At 42.4% G+C, this 15,232-nt stretch overlaps 1 protein-coding gene across 1 annotated transcript in view; it reads left to right on the plus strand.

Annotated features, from left to right (window-relative positions):
- Positions 1 to 4,556, plus strand: part of cep350 (centrosomal protein 350) — a 54,461-nt gene extending 49,905 nt beyond the window's left edge. Inside the window, exons 32-38 of the mRNA XM_056276861.1 lie at positions 50 to 186; positions 277 to 350; positions 467 to 2,430; positions 2,955 to 3,497; positions 3,653 to 3,796; positions 4,019 to 4,141; positions 4,389 to 4,556. Of these exons, the coding sequence (XP_056132836.1) occupies positions 50 to 186; positions 277 to 350; positions 467 to 2,430; positions 2,955 to 3,497; positions 3,653 to 3,796; positions 4,019 to 4,141; positions 4,389 to 4,556 (3,153 nt within the window). The remainder of the gene's footprint in view (positions 1 to 49; positions 187 to 276; positions 351 to 466; positions 2,431 to 2,954; positions 3,498 to 3,652; positions 3,797 to 4,018; positions 4,142 to 4,388) is intronic.
- Positions 4,557 to 15,232: the final 10,676 nt, after the last annotated feature.

A 15,232-nucleotide genomic window follows, 5' to 3' on the forward strand; every position in this document is an offset into this window, starting at 1 on the left:
GAAGCCACAATAGATTTTTTTTCTTGTCTTTGATTTGTTTTGTTCTTAGTCCTATAATGACTTCATCCAGAAGACCAAGGCAGAGCTTAACAGTGAGCAGGACACAACACCTGCTGATAAGGCCAAAGTTAAGACTCTCACTGCTGCCTCAGGAAAGACCAAAATCAAACCACTTCCTCCATACAGGTACACAATTGTTTACATAATACAGCTGCCTTGTACTTTAATGTAAAGGAGAGATTAACAGTGTTGGGATAACAAAAATCCCCTCTACAGGTCTGATTCAAGCGAAGGTTTCAAGATTGTCTCAGACTCAGAGAGGACACGCCCTGATTCACCATTGGTCCATGGTAGGGTTTTTTTCCCCACCACAATTAGATTTCACAACATTTAAGTTTTAATCCTTTAAACAATTGTTTTAATTTGTATCCTATTAAGGTCTGATCTCGTATTGTATCATTTGCAGATGACTTCATTTCTCCTCGGCGCAGTCGATCTACCTCACTGCCTGAAGGGTTGTCTGATGAGGATGTACCAACAGTCACCCCAACCCCAGTATATGGCAGCCCAGAGCGTCCCTCCTCCGCTCTCAGGGAATCCATCTCCCCCCAGTGTCTTTCCAGACCAGTTTCCAGGGAAGACCAGCCACTGATTGGACAAGCTCAGCCACAGATCGAGTCAGGAAATGAGAGTATTGTGTCAAACCATAGATCAGACATTAAGGAAGAGTTGGGAACTGTTGTGGGCGACAAGTCTGAGGATCAACATTCTGAGTGTCTTTTCAAATTAGACCAAGAAAAGAAGCCAAGCTCTCAGCCGAAGCTGTCTGTAACTGACCATGGTCCATCCTCCAAGAGTGAAGAGCGCAGACATTCTCCATCTGGTGGTCTAGAGACAGATGAGCAAATGAAGACCATTGAATCATCTGTAGTAGGAGAGGATGTCAGATCTGCTGATTCACATTCAAACAGGTCTAATTCAGTTGCAAGAGAAACCAAAACATTAGAGCAGCCTAATGACAGCTCCCCTTCCCCTGGGCGTTCCTACATCCCTAACTCTATTGCCCTCTCTTCTAAGAAAGAGGCTACAATAAAGAATGCTGAGCCCTCCTCTCCTTTAGCAGATGGCTACCATGATGACTTTGAGTCTTCCGTGGAGTCATCACCCAGGGAGGTCCACCATAGTTCCAAATCTGCCTCCACATCTTTACCCTCCCCCACAGAGGTGAAGGCGTCAAGAGAGGGCTCCCACAGCAAGTCTCCACTCTACAGCCGCCAAGATGAGGAGGAGGTGGAAGAGGACATTGCTGAGGAATTAAGTGAACACTCTGGAGTTAACGGCAGTAGCCATCACTCTGGAGGACTGCTAGACCTTCATAGCCATACCAAAGATGACACCAAGGAAAAAACCATCATCTCCAACCACTCACCCATCATCTCCCCTTCACAGACTCCATCTCCTCTGAGTATTGATGAGATGCCCAGTTTCAACATTGGAGACCGGGTCTTAGTCAGCAACATTCAACCAGGTACACTGAGATTTAAAGGTCCAACCAAGTTTGCAAATGGTTTCTGGGCTGGTGTGGAGCTGGACAAGTCTGAAGGGAGCAACAATGGCATCTATGATGGGGTGGTATACTTTGAGTGTGAAGAGCAGCATGGTATCTTCGCTCCTCCAGACAAGATCACTCACCTGCCAGAAAAGTTTGAGATGTACACGGACACCACAGAGGACGAGGACTCATTTTTTGACGACCTGTCAGATAAGGATGGGAACAAACGTGAAGCTGATGAGAAGAAAGCGCGCAATCAAGGAGACCGGCAGGGTAAAAGAGAGGAAACATTTGGTAATGATTCTGCTTCCAAAGATAAAGAGCCTACTGATGAGTCTGATCAACTAGCTGAACATCTGAAGAACCAGCACACTCTGAAGGCAAAGTCCCACACCCATAACCTCAGCGATCTTGGGCATCCAGTGCCGAATGGGAAGGGCATCATCCTAGAGTTTGAAGAAAGGCAAGCTCCTCTCATCATCTCCGACATGGACAAGATAGGCTGGGCGAAGCAGAGCCTGAAGGAGATTACTACCATCATTGAGAAGAAAGACATAGACTCCCACCAAAACTCTGTCATTCCTGTTGATGCCTCCACAGACATTGTGAAGAGTCAAAAACAGGACAAAGAAAGACTAGATGCCTTTGCTGACAAACTTATCCACAACTTTGTGAATGATGCGGTGAAGCAGATCACTGAGATTAAAAAGGCCAAAGAGCAGAAAATAGCTGCTGCCAACCAGATGAATGGAGATATGTTTGGTGATGGTGTTGACAATGAGGAGATTTTCTCCTCAGCGGAACTGATGGATGGTCTGCCATTCTTCTTGGAGGCAGAGAAGGATGAGTTGTCCTCTCCAGAGCTGTGCAACCAACCAGTGAGTCCATGTTTTTCACTCGTTTTATAAGAAATCATGGAAACACAAAAACATATTGAAAATGTTAGATATTGAATAGATCGACTTTCTTAATATATTCAACAAATTACAAAAAATAGAAATGTTTATATCACTCAGCAAAATTGACGTTGACAGTGAGGTAAATGGCTATGAGAATGTAACTTTATTTCATAGAAAACACCAGCTATCACATTGCGTAGCCATATCGACATGTAGTTTTTGTTGATTTGACCTGATAAGCCCCAGATTTCAGGATGTGTACATCCAAAGTCCAAATAACTTGACAGAGTATTGAATTTGATGTTCTTTCCTGGTCTGTGTTATACATCAGTGAAATCCTTCATAGATTAAAGGCATGTCTGATTTATAATGTAGATACTATTGGATCTTGTTCTACTTTAGTGACTCAGCAATTAGATAATAATCATTTCATAGATATTCTAATTCTAATCTAGATCTAAATCTGAAATTGAATGTCCTCTGTATTTTTTTTTAACCAATAGAAGAGTCCAGTGTTGGGACCCAGTGGTCAAGAGGAACTTGCCAAGCGTCTAGCAGAGCTAGAGCTGAGTCGTGAGCTACTGGATGATTTGGGTGACGAACAGGACTGGTTTGATGAAGACTTTGGCCTCAGCTCACGCCGGGAACAACAGAGACTCAAACAGAAGCAGAGAGAAGACGAGGAGGAGGCAAAGCTGGGAGGTGGAGGGGGAAGGTCTGGGTCATCAGTCACAACAGCCCTGGGAGGGCTGGTCACAGCGCCAGGTGGAGAGCAGCAGGTCAAGACCCCACCCCGGCCTGAGATGCCTCTCCCCCTGCCACCCAAACTACCTGAGCAGCCTGCCATGGTAGTGCCCCACTCAGCCACGGAGGTGGAAAAGCTGGTTCACACTGCCACCCAGGAGATCTGGGACAGTTGTAAGCTTGGAGAGGAAGGTACACTGACCCTGACTCAGCTGCCCATCCCAAAGCCTTCACAAGTCTACTTGGGTAAAGAAGCCAACAGTCAGGACCACGATGCACTCTGCATCCGCAGCTACAGACAAGTAAGGAGGACAACTTCAAAGAAATTAATATAAAGATGCATTTTTTATTTAAAATTGTATTTACATATTTGTTCAATCTTGAGCAGTCTAAAACCATGTTTTTAACTCATCAACTCTAACCAATCCTTACACCGTACTTTATCTTCTGTCCATAGGCTGTGTATGACCTCACTTGGGAGATTCTTCAGGAGATCTATGCCGAAGACCCCAACGCCCATCAGCCTCAGTGGGTCAAACCACAGAGAGTCAACTCCTACTTCCACAGAGTCAAGTCACCTAGAGATATTGCCAAAGTCCAGGTAAAGTACAGTTGGCCGATATTCAACAACAAAGAAAGAAAATAAATTTTGTCTACAGAGCAAATGTCACATCACCAGCCACTCAGTGTTTTAAAAGCTAACTAGGGATGGTTGGTAACCAGCCAGGGTGACTGGTAGAGTCAGAATCAGAAATAGCCTAACTACAGTTTCTTGGTGGCTGAAGGTGTGAACTGGACTCACATTTTTACATTGTTATTACAGGAATTTATCACAGCAGAAGTACTTAAGCTGTATGGTCTGAAGAAAGACCAGAACCAGAAGACTGACTGGCAGAAGATGCTCAAATTTGGCAGGAAGAAGCGAGACCGAGTGGATCACATACTGGTAAGATCAGCAGTCAACACATTTTTCATCTTAAAAATATGCACCTCATACTTGACATGCATTCACATTATAAGCAGTTGCTTTCCTTTCCTAGTCACTTAAACCTAGTTTGGCACATTTTACAATTAAAACTTAAAATTATAAAGTAAGTCAGTTGAAAACGTTTTATTCCATGTGTTTGTAATTTGCACAAATAGTATTTTTTCATATCTGCTACAGTATTAACAAATCAGGTTCTGGCTTTCAGGTTCAGGAGCTCCATGAGGAGGAGGCTCAGTGGGTCAACTATGATGAAGATGAGCTGTTTGTCAAGATGCAACTTGCAAACAGCGTCTTTGATGCATTGCTGAAAGACACTGCAGACGTTTTGACTCAAATCTATGACAAGAGAGCCAAAAGAGCTGCCCTTTCATGAGAGATTTCAGCCTGGGATTTGAACTTAGCCACTAGCTCGATCTCCAGGCTTTTCTCATCCCTATAACCTCCAGCCAACCTACCACCACCTGGTCTTCCAATAGCTGATGTGCCAACAGCAACCTCCAGATGCCTTCATTCCCAGCCATTACCTCTCAGCTAATAACTCCTAGTTAAATATTTCTCTCTGACATGGTCATTGTGGAATTTGCTAAGTACACTCCAGCTGGTAGCAGATGAATTGTGACCATGCACCCTGTCTTGCACACAAAACACCTCTTGATCAATCCAGCCTTCTTACACCTTAATATCTGCTTGTTACAAGTCTTACCTCCAGAGCTGGTTCCTCAATAACTACTGGCTGGAGAGTGAGTGGACTTTTAAACAGAATGGACTGTGCCACTTGACAGCATCATAGGTTCATCAATGCTGCTAAAATGATTGTTCCTTGACAAACGCTATTGTAATGTCCACTGGAGCAATAGGAGGGTAGGTTTGCTTTTTAGTCCGTTTTTATGGAGCCATCCAAACAATGGCAATGAAAGAGCATATGAAAATGTTGGGGAATCATGGAGAACATATTACTGTAATTTTTCCTTCTGAATTGTAATATTTATTGTTTGAAAAAATTTTGATTAGATTAGAAATGAACATTTAAATATCTAAGTTATCTCGCAGAACATGTAGAAAAAGAATATTCTAATATTTTGTAAAGCAAACCTAATGAAATTACTAAAGCACAAACAAATATGTATGTGGACATAGCAATACATTGTATAGGAGGAAAGAGGAATGTAATTGGAACAGAAAAGAGAAAGCAAATTAACTTTTTATTTATTATTTAAATATGAAAATAGTAATTAACTGAAACTATGCTCTAAACCTCCTTTTTTATGTCTAAAATTGTCCTGTCAGTCACCACTGAAATGACAGTAGGCTCTACCTAATAGTATTAGAATCATTATTTCGTATCAACATGCTGGATTCAAGCCTGACTTGCCACCCCTACACAGTACCAGAAATTCAAGAAACCAGTCACAGGTGGTCCATTTATTTCTAGAGAAACTACCAGAAAATGTTGGCTGGTTGTTGACCATGGTTGTCTTGCTCCCATGTCTGTTATCGTTGGAAAGAATGCTGCAGCAAAACGTTTGGGCAACATTGCGTACTGGCAGTTGAATGACAACGTATAAGCGTTGCTTTACTGTCAGCCCAACACTTAACACTCTGCTGGTGCTGTAAATAGCAAGCAGCCAGTTCAAAACAGCATTCAGAATGTGTGTGTGTGTGTATATATATATATATATATATATATATATATATTGCAATATGATTGCTAGTAGTCTTTCACCACTTTGTTTAAGTGCCTCTTTTTAGGTTTAGTAGTCAAATGAAGAATCAGAGACTCCATACAGTGATCACATGGTCATGTAATAAAGACCTTAGTTGATGTCTCCTCTTCCTTTGGACCTATTTCCTTTGAATGTCTCTTCTTAAACTGGTATGTACTACCTTTGTGTCATTGACACTTTAAGGACAACACCTCCCTCTAATTCATTATATCAATCTCAATTTCTGCCTTATTAATCCAACTCTTATTTTTAGGTATAAGAATAATTTTTCTTTTTGTTTTTTTTAAAAACCCATTTGCCTTTCCCACGGTGGCACCGTGGTTAGCACGGTCGCCTCACAGCAAGAAGGTCCTGGGTTCGAGCCCTGGGGTAGTCCAACCTTGGTGGGTTATCCCGGGTCGTCCTCTGTGTGGAGTTTGCATGTTCTCCCTATGTCTGCATGGGTTTCCTCCAGGGGCTCCGGTTTCCTCCCACAGTCCAAATACATGTAAGTCAGGCGAATTGGCAGTACTAAATTGTCCCTAGGAATGAATGTGTGTGTGTGTGTGTTTGCGTGCGTGCGTGTGCGCCCTGTGATGGCCTGGCGGCCTGTCCAGGGTGTCTCCCCGCCTGCCGCCCAATGACTGCTGGAATAGGCTCCAGCATCCCCGCGACCCTGAGAGCAGAATAAGCGGTTAAGACAATGGATGGATGGATTTGCCTTTCCTTGACTCAGCCGATAGATGTTTGCATTGCTAATGGTTTCCAAACCAGTGACTCAGACCCTAAATGTTAATTTGCCTCTGATTGACATCATTCTTGCCTCGGTGTAGACTCGAGCTGATTCATGTTATTGACGGACTGTATCAAGAAACAGCTAGAACTCTCCAATCCATACGTACACAGTGGCAGAGCTCACACCGTGGCCTGTTTGAGTCATGGATTGATGTGGTTGTCCAGACATTTGGATTGGTCAACAACGTCCAAGGGCTTAGTTTTGGTCCCCATTGTCTTCACTACATTGAACCAAGATTAATACTGTGATGTGTTTGAAGTTATTTTAGCATGTGTGGCAATGCTTGTTAATCTGTGCTGTCAGTTTTTAGCGCAAGTGACCTTAAAACAGTGGGAATAAGAGACTTTTCTTTTTTGGCATAGTAAGTCTTCCCGCCAGTGTCTGTTTTACTAGCGGCTAGGTTGGATGATTAAACTGTAACCTTATCTGTTGTGAAACCCGGTCTTTAAATGTACCTTTTGATACCAATCTCTCCAATGCTGTACGACTCGGTGTCTGATCCGTAGGTGTACATAACTGTAAATGGTGACATGTTTTTTACCTAAGAACTGTTTTCCACGAGGCTTTATTGTATACCCTGTAGGACTGTCCTGTTGAGTTGATTGTAGGTGGAAGTTCTGGTTCCATTTGTAACTATGCAGTATTTGGTCATACATATTATTGAATATGTATGGACCAAATGGCTCAGCCTTTTACTGTAGTTTGTAAATAACATTAGAGAGAAAATCACGGTGTAGCTTGAACCTGTTCTGATGTAATGTGGGGCTGCTCTGAGATCAGTTTTCTCCAGGAAAGGGGGACAAAAAAGAGTGTATCCTAAATCTATACCATGAAGTAGCGTCACCTTAAACCTGCAAAAGATTGTATAATTTGATCCTTGGAATTGATTTTTTTTTAAAGATGTGCACAAATGATGATAATCAAATTAACCCACGTAGATTATAAAAGTCCCTTTTCCATCTCTTAATATGTTGATGAGTATTTATAACGGTGTGTTCAAGTGCGCTTGAAGACTTGTACAATTCTTTACGGGTGTAAATAGTTACAACAGTCCTCTGTTCAGTCTGACTCACAGTTCACTGTAGCCTGAACAGTTGTTGTAAAACAAACACTGTCGACTTTGCAAATGTGTACATAGTATATATTTGTTAACTAAAATGAACTTTGAAATTGTAAATAAAGCCTTCGTTATCTCCAAGTCGAATATGCTGTCGTCTTCCTTTAATTGAGTCCCTCTGCTCTGCAGCAGCAGCAGCGGTTTGTATGCAGTATTGACGGTACATCCTCTTCAGATGACATGTCCTGCATCTCCATGTATTTGTACAGCCATTAACTGCAGCTTGACAATGATGATAATTATAGTTGTCGTAGTGTAAATGATGTGATTCACTTGTTTTGTAGGGTCCCTGTTACACGTCAGAGGAGCAAGAGGACTGTGACTGACAAGGACATAAAGTCAATATATTTCGTAAGGGAGGAGAAAAAGCTTCCAGTATGAGCCAAATGTCTCAACATTGAACATTTAAGTATCTACTACTACTACTTTCGGCTGCTCCCGTTAGGGGTCGCCACAGCGGATCATCCATTTCCATTTCTCCCTGTCTTCTGCATCTTCCTCTGTCACACCAGCCACCTGCATGTCCTCCTTCACCACATCCATAAACCTCCTCTTTGGCCTTCCTCTTTTCCTCTTCCCTGGCCGCTCCATATTCAGCATCCTTCTCCCAATAAACTCAGCATCTCTCCTCCACACATGCCCAAGCCATCTCAATCTTGCCTTTCTTGCTTTGTCTCCAAATTGTCCAACCTGAGCAGTCCCTCCAATATAATCGTTCCTAATCTTGTCCATCTTCGTCACTCTGTGAAAATCTTAGCATCTTCAACTCTGCCACCTCCAGCTCTGCCTCCTTGTCTTTTCATCAGTGCCACTGTCTCTAAACCATATAACATAGCTGGTCTCACAACCATCTTGTAAAGCTTCCCTTTAACTCTTGCTGGTACCCTTCTGTTGCAAATCACTCCTGACACTCTTCTCCACCCACTCCACCCTGCCTGCACTCTCTTCTTCACCTCTCTTCTGCACTCCCCGTTACTTTGGACAGTTGACCCTAAGTATTTAAACTCATGTGCCTTCGTCACCTCTACTCCTTGCATCCTCACCATTCTGCTGTCCTCCCTCTCATTCACACATAGGTATTCCATCTTGTTCCTACTGACTTTCATTCCTCCTCTCTCTAGTGCATCCCTCGACCTCTCCAGGCTCTCCTCAACCTGCACCCTACTCTTGCTACAGATCACAATGTCATCCGCGAACCTCATAGTCCACGGAGACTCCTGCCTGATCTCGTCCGTCAACCTGTCCATCACCATTGCAAACAAGAAAGGGCTGAGAGCCGATCCTTGAAGTAATCCCACCTCCACCTTGAATCCATCTGTCATTCCAACCGCACATGTCACCATTGTCACACTTCCCTCACACATATCCTGTACCACTCCTACATACTTCTCTGCAACTCCCGACTTCCTCATACAATACCACACCTCCTCTCTCGGCACCCTGTCATATGCTTTCTCTAAATCCACAAAGACACAATGTAACTCCATCTGGCCTTCTCTATACTTCTCAATCAACATTCTCAAAGCAAACATCACATCTGTGGTGCTCTTTCGTGGCATGAAACCATACTGCTGCTCGCTAATCATCACCTCTCCTCTTAACCTAGCTTATATTACTCTTTCCCATATCTTCATGCTGTGGCTGGTCAACTTTACACCTCTGTAGTTGCTACAGTTCTGCACATCGCCCTTGTTCTCGAAGTTGGTACCAGGGTGCTTCTTCTCCACTCCTCAGGTATCCTCTCGCTTTCCAAGATTGTGTTAAACAATCTAGTTAAAAACCCCACTGCCATCTCTCCTAAACATCTCCATGCCTCCACAGGTATGTCATCAGGACCAACTGCCTTTCCACTCTTCATCCTCTTCATAGCTTCCCTCACTTCCTCCTTGCTAATCCACTGCACTTCCTGATTCACTATCCTTACATCGTCCAACCTTCTCTCTCTCTCTCATTTTCTTCATTCATCAGTCCCTCAAAGTACTCCTTCCACCTTCTCAGCACACTCTCTTCGCTCGTCAGCACATTTCCATCTCTATCTAACTTGCTGCACATCCTTCGCAGCTCGGTGCCTCTGTCTAGCCAATCGGTACAAGTCCTTTTCGCCTTCCCTAGTGTCTAACATCTCATACAACTCACCCTACGCCTTTTCCTTTACCTTTGCCGCCTCCCTCTTTGCTTTATGCTGCGTCTTCTTGTACTCCCGTCTGCTTTCTTCATCTCTCTGATTATCCCACTTCTTCTTTGCCAACCTCTTCCTCTGTATAATTTGCTGTACTTCCTCATTCCACCACCAAGTCTCCTTGTCTTTCTTCCTCAGTGCTGATGACACACCAAGTACCTTCCTAGCTGTCTCCCTCACTATTTCTGCAGTGCTTGCCCAGCCATCCGGCAACTCTTCACTACCACCCAGTGCCTGTCTTAACAGCCCAGTTTGCTAAATGTTTACCCCCTGACAGCTTTTCAAACAAATCTTCCAATTTTGGTATTGGATATTGTTTAAGTCTGGAAGACTATATTGACCGTGAGCTTGTAGTCTCCACAGATACGCACTGAATGGTCAGGCTTAAGTATGGGCACAATGGGTACTGCCCATTCTGCAAATTTAACAGGCTCAGTTATGCCCTGCTTTGTGAGCCTTTCCAACTCAGTCTCCACTTTCTTTCTAATGGTGTATGGAACTGGCCATGGCTTGTAGAACTTTGGGGCGACCCCTTCGTTCACACATAGGAATCATCCTTGAAATGAAGGAACGCTGGTTGGAACAGGGAGTCAAAGAGGCCATCTATGTGAAGAGGGAACGACCATCCCTGAACTGTGGGGGGGGGTTGGGGGTAAGAGTACATCTGTTGCCATCTTACAATGCTGTGATTGCAACTATTCCCCAATCCTCTGTGAATAGTACACATGGCCATTGTAACTCTAGTTAATGGTCATGGTCATTTTCATGTGACACTGATCGTTGGTTCGGTCATTATGTAACTGTAATATTTATAAGGGTGCGGATACCCACAGTCAGTTTAGACTGAAGAAGTGACTTAGATGAGTGATGAAACATTTCTCCTAATAAAACGTTGTGTCCAGATGAACTGATTCAACTTTCTGTGAATTCCGTACCTGGATTATTGAGCATGCATCAGGACATTTTTTGTTACGTGTACTGGAATACACAGTGGTGTTACTGCCAATATGCCTACAGCTAAAATCCAGAAAGAAGCAGTAGCGTCACCTGGACCAGAATACAGAGTTATCCTGGCTGTTGCACCCTATCCAAACTCTTAACGTTAGTGTGCCCTTGATGAATATTACAGCAAAACAATGGATTTTTTCTTTCAGTTTTTCGGTTCTATATTCAAGACATACACAAGATAAAACAAAACAAAAGATAACAGACAAAAAACAAAAACAACAAAAAGGAGGAGAAAAAAAAGCTGCAGGCTTATATAGGTATATAATATAACTTGGTTCACAGCAGTTTTCAAGAAATCACACAGGTATTACAAGAGTACAGATAAAAGGTAAAGAGTACCGGGTTGCATCATTACAGACTGTAATTAAAAATTATTTTTCTTTTAGATAGTCAATGAATGGACCCCATATGCTCAGGAATCTATTGGGTGCTTTAGATTTATGGAAGCGTATTCTCTCCATCTGCATGATTATGATCATTTCATTGAGCCATTTCTTTTCTCTTTTTTTCTTATACATTTATTTCTGATTTTTCCCTTTTTCTCCCAATTTAGTGGCCAATCGATCCCTATTTTTAGTTGAAACTCCCACCCTCGTACTGTGTGCGTTCGCCAACTGCATCTCCCCGGCCGGCAGTCTCGAAGGAGACGCCTCCCCACTTTCGTGACAAGGCGACTCCAGGCCGAACCACTGTTTTTTCCGACACACACAGAGACGTGTTCATGTGACGAACACAAGCTGACTCCGCCCCTCTCCCGAAGACAACGTTGTATTGAGCTATCCAAAAGAATTGAATCAAGTGCAACTGGACTTGCTATATATCCACGAAGACGTCTGTCCTTTATCAGTTCGTGCCTTTCTGACTAGACCAAGCTAGTCTGACTGGCTGGTGAGGAAACTCTGATATTTATCCTCTTTGGAGTTGTTATCAAAGCTATTGATATGCGTGGCCAACTGATGAAGCCTCTTGGATGAGAGGCGAAACGTCTTCACGGATATATACCAAGTCCAGTTGCACTTGATTCAATTCTTTTGGATAACAATGACCTGGATGAATGAGAACATTCACAGACATGTTGCATTGAGCCATTTCTGAAAGCAGGGGGGTGTAGGTGATTTTCAATCTGTTAGGATCATTTTCTTGGCAGCTACCATGCCAACCATCAATGGCGATTGTTCCTCATGTGTATAGCTTAACACAGACTCTGAGCATCCAAAGAGGGCCAGTTCTGGATGAGGAGGAATGTCCCATTCATAGACTCTGGAGAACTACTGGAATATTTCACACCAAAATTTGTATAAGTGAGGACAGAGCCAAAAAAGATGTGCAAGAGAACCTTCTTCAACTATGCATCTATCACACAATGGAGAAACAGATGGGTAAATTTTGTGTAGTTTGGTCTTTGAATAGTGGAATCTATGGATGACTTTGAGTCGGATCAGTTTATATCTGACATTGATCGAGCAAGTTTGAATTCTAGTCAAACCTTTATTCCAAATGTCGTCAGACACTTCCAAGATTCAGCCCAGTGGACCAGGCTTCCTTCAGATGGTTAGTAGATACAGAGGTGGTAGAAAGACACACAAAGCGAGATATCAGATGTTTGGAGTCCGGAGGAAGTTGCAGGAGGTCATAGAATGGGCAACTCTCTGGCCTGTTTTCAAAATTTGGAATTTTGTCTTTGACATAATGCCTAATTTGGAGATAATGAAAGAAGTGGGAGTTAAGAATGTTAAAATTTGTTTTCAACTGATTAAATGATCCAAACTTTTTATCTATATATAAATCTCCAAGGGTCACAATACCCCTGTCCCTCCAGACTGCAAATGCCCCATCCGTCTGAGATGGCAAAAAGAAATTGTTATTACATATAGGAGTGTATATTGAGACATTAGGCAGTTTGCTAACACTTCTGATCTGATTCAGAATCCTAAGAGAGTTTCTTAGAATAAAATTATTACCAATCAGTTTATCAGGGCATTCTGTCTTGGAAAAAAGCAGAGTACAAAGAGAAGAGTTTTTTACTGCTATAGTTTTGATGCTTAGCCACAAGGGGGAATTGTCTCCTTTCTGAGATGCCTTATCTGGGAATCCCCATTGCCAATAAATCAAAGCCCTTACATTGGCTGCCCAATAATAGTTCTTAAATACAGGAAGGCCTAAGCCTCCCCCCCTTATTGGCTTTTGCAGATGTGCTTTAGCTATGCGATGAGCTTTATATCCCCAAACAAATGGAAAGATAATAGAGTCCAGTTTCTTAAATAAGTATGACATCAGAAAGATTGGCAGATTCTGAAATAAGTACAAAAATCTGGGGAGAGACACCATCTTAATTGCATTGATACGCCCCACCATAGACAATGGCAGAATCCTCCACTTCTCCATGTTCAATTTAAGCTTTGTGAGCATATCGGCATAATTGAGTTTAAATAACAGTTTGGGATTTCGTGGTATTATGAGCCCTAGATATGTCACATGATCATGCTTTAGTTTAAATGGTAAAGCATTAAGGAAATCTGAATCTATACTGTCCGATAGTGGCATGAACTCACTCTTACCCCAATTAATTGTGTAACCAGAGAGTTTGCCAAATTATTTAACAAAATCTAACAAGGGAGGAACAGAAGTTTCTGGGTCAGTGAGATACCAATGTATCACCAGCATAAAGGCTCACGCGGCTTTTCAGGTTTCCTATCTGAATACCTCTGATACTGGAATGATTCCTAATTCCTATTGCAAGGGGCTCAAGGGCTATGTCAAAAAGTAAGGGAGAGAGAGGATCCCCCTGTCTGACCCCACATTGTAAGTCAAAAGGCCCAGATCTGTCACTATTGCTAAGGATACAGGATGATAGGCAGAGATACAGCATTTTGACCCATGCAATAAAGGAATACCCAAACCTAAATCTTTGAAGTGTTTCAAACATATAGGGCCACTCTATCTGATCAAATCCCTTTTCAGCATTGAGGGACAAGATGGCCGCTCCAGAGTCCCCGACCTGGTTGGTGTATAAATTGTTCAGAAGCCTACGTACACTGCAAAATCAGAATCTACCTGGGATAAACCCTGTTTGATCAGGGTGTATAATTGATGAAATATGCCTCCCCAATCTGTTGGCTGGTATTTTTGTAACCAACTTTTGACCAAAGTTGAGGAGAGTGATGGGTGTGTAACTTCCGGGTTCTGTTTCCTCCTTACCTTTTTTTTAACAAAATACATATATTTGCCTCGTATAGGGACTTAGGCAATCTATTATTTTTAATGGAGTCGCTAATCATCCTGAGTAAAAGTGGGGCACGTGTCTTATGAAATGCCTTGTAAAATTCACAACTAAACCCATCTGGGCCTGGTGCTTTACCAGAGGGAAACGTTTTAATTGCCTCTATTAATTCACTCTCTGAAAAATTTGAATCTAATTCTAACCTAGCTGACTCATCCAGTTTTGGCAAATTAAGAGAGTCGAAGAAGCCGGCAAAGTCTGCACTAGTGACCTGAGACTTAGCGGTGTATAATTCTGAATAAAATTCTTTAAATCGGTTGTTTATTTCTCTACGGTTAATTAACAAATCACCTGTTTTGGATTTAATTTTGTGAATTGCATGGCTCACCTGCGCCCCCTTTAATTGTCTGGCCAACAACCTCTCCAGTTTGTCACCCAACTCAAAATGTCTCTGTCTGAGCTTGAGTAAGAGTTTGCTAATGTTTGCACTGAGAATACAGTTCCACTCGTATTTTAACTTCAAGATCTTATTATAATCTTTTAGAAGAGAGTTCCTGTAGGACTGTTCAAGAGTTTGGAGTATATTCTCAATCTCCACCAACTGATGACACTGTTCCCTTTTTTTGGAGGCTTCAAACGAAATTATATAACCCCTCACTACTACTTTGAGGGTCTCCCAGAGTATGGAACCTGACACCTCCCCACTATCATTAGTGTCAAGGAACTCCTTGAATCATGCAGTCATATACTTAATAAATCCTTGGTCTGTGAGCAACCATGGGTTAAAGCGCCAATAATAACTTTGTTTGGGCAAATCCAGCTTCAGTTTTAGTGATACTGGACTATGATCTGATATTAATATGTTGTGATACTTAGTGTGATCAATATTAGATACTAATTTTGCGTCCACTAGAGAATAATCAATTCTCGTATGACTTATGAACGTGAGAGAAAAACGAATAGTCTCTGTCCGTTGGGTGTTGTAGTCTCCAGATGTCAGCCATATTTCTTGATTTAATTAGGTTA

The sequence above is a fragment of the Lampris incognitus genome, chromosome 3, assembly GCF_029633865.1.
Source record: "Lampris incognitus isolate fLamInc1 chromosome 3, fLamInc1.hap2, whole genome shotgun sequence".
NCBI classification, from domain to species: Eukaryota; Metazoa; Chordata; class Actinopteri; order Lampriformes; family Lampridae; genus Lampris; species Lampris incognitus.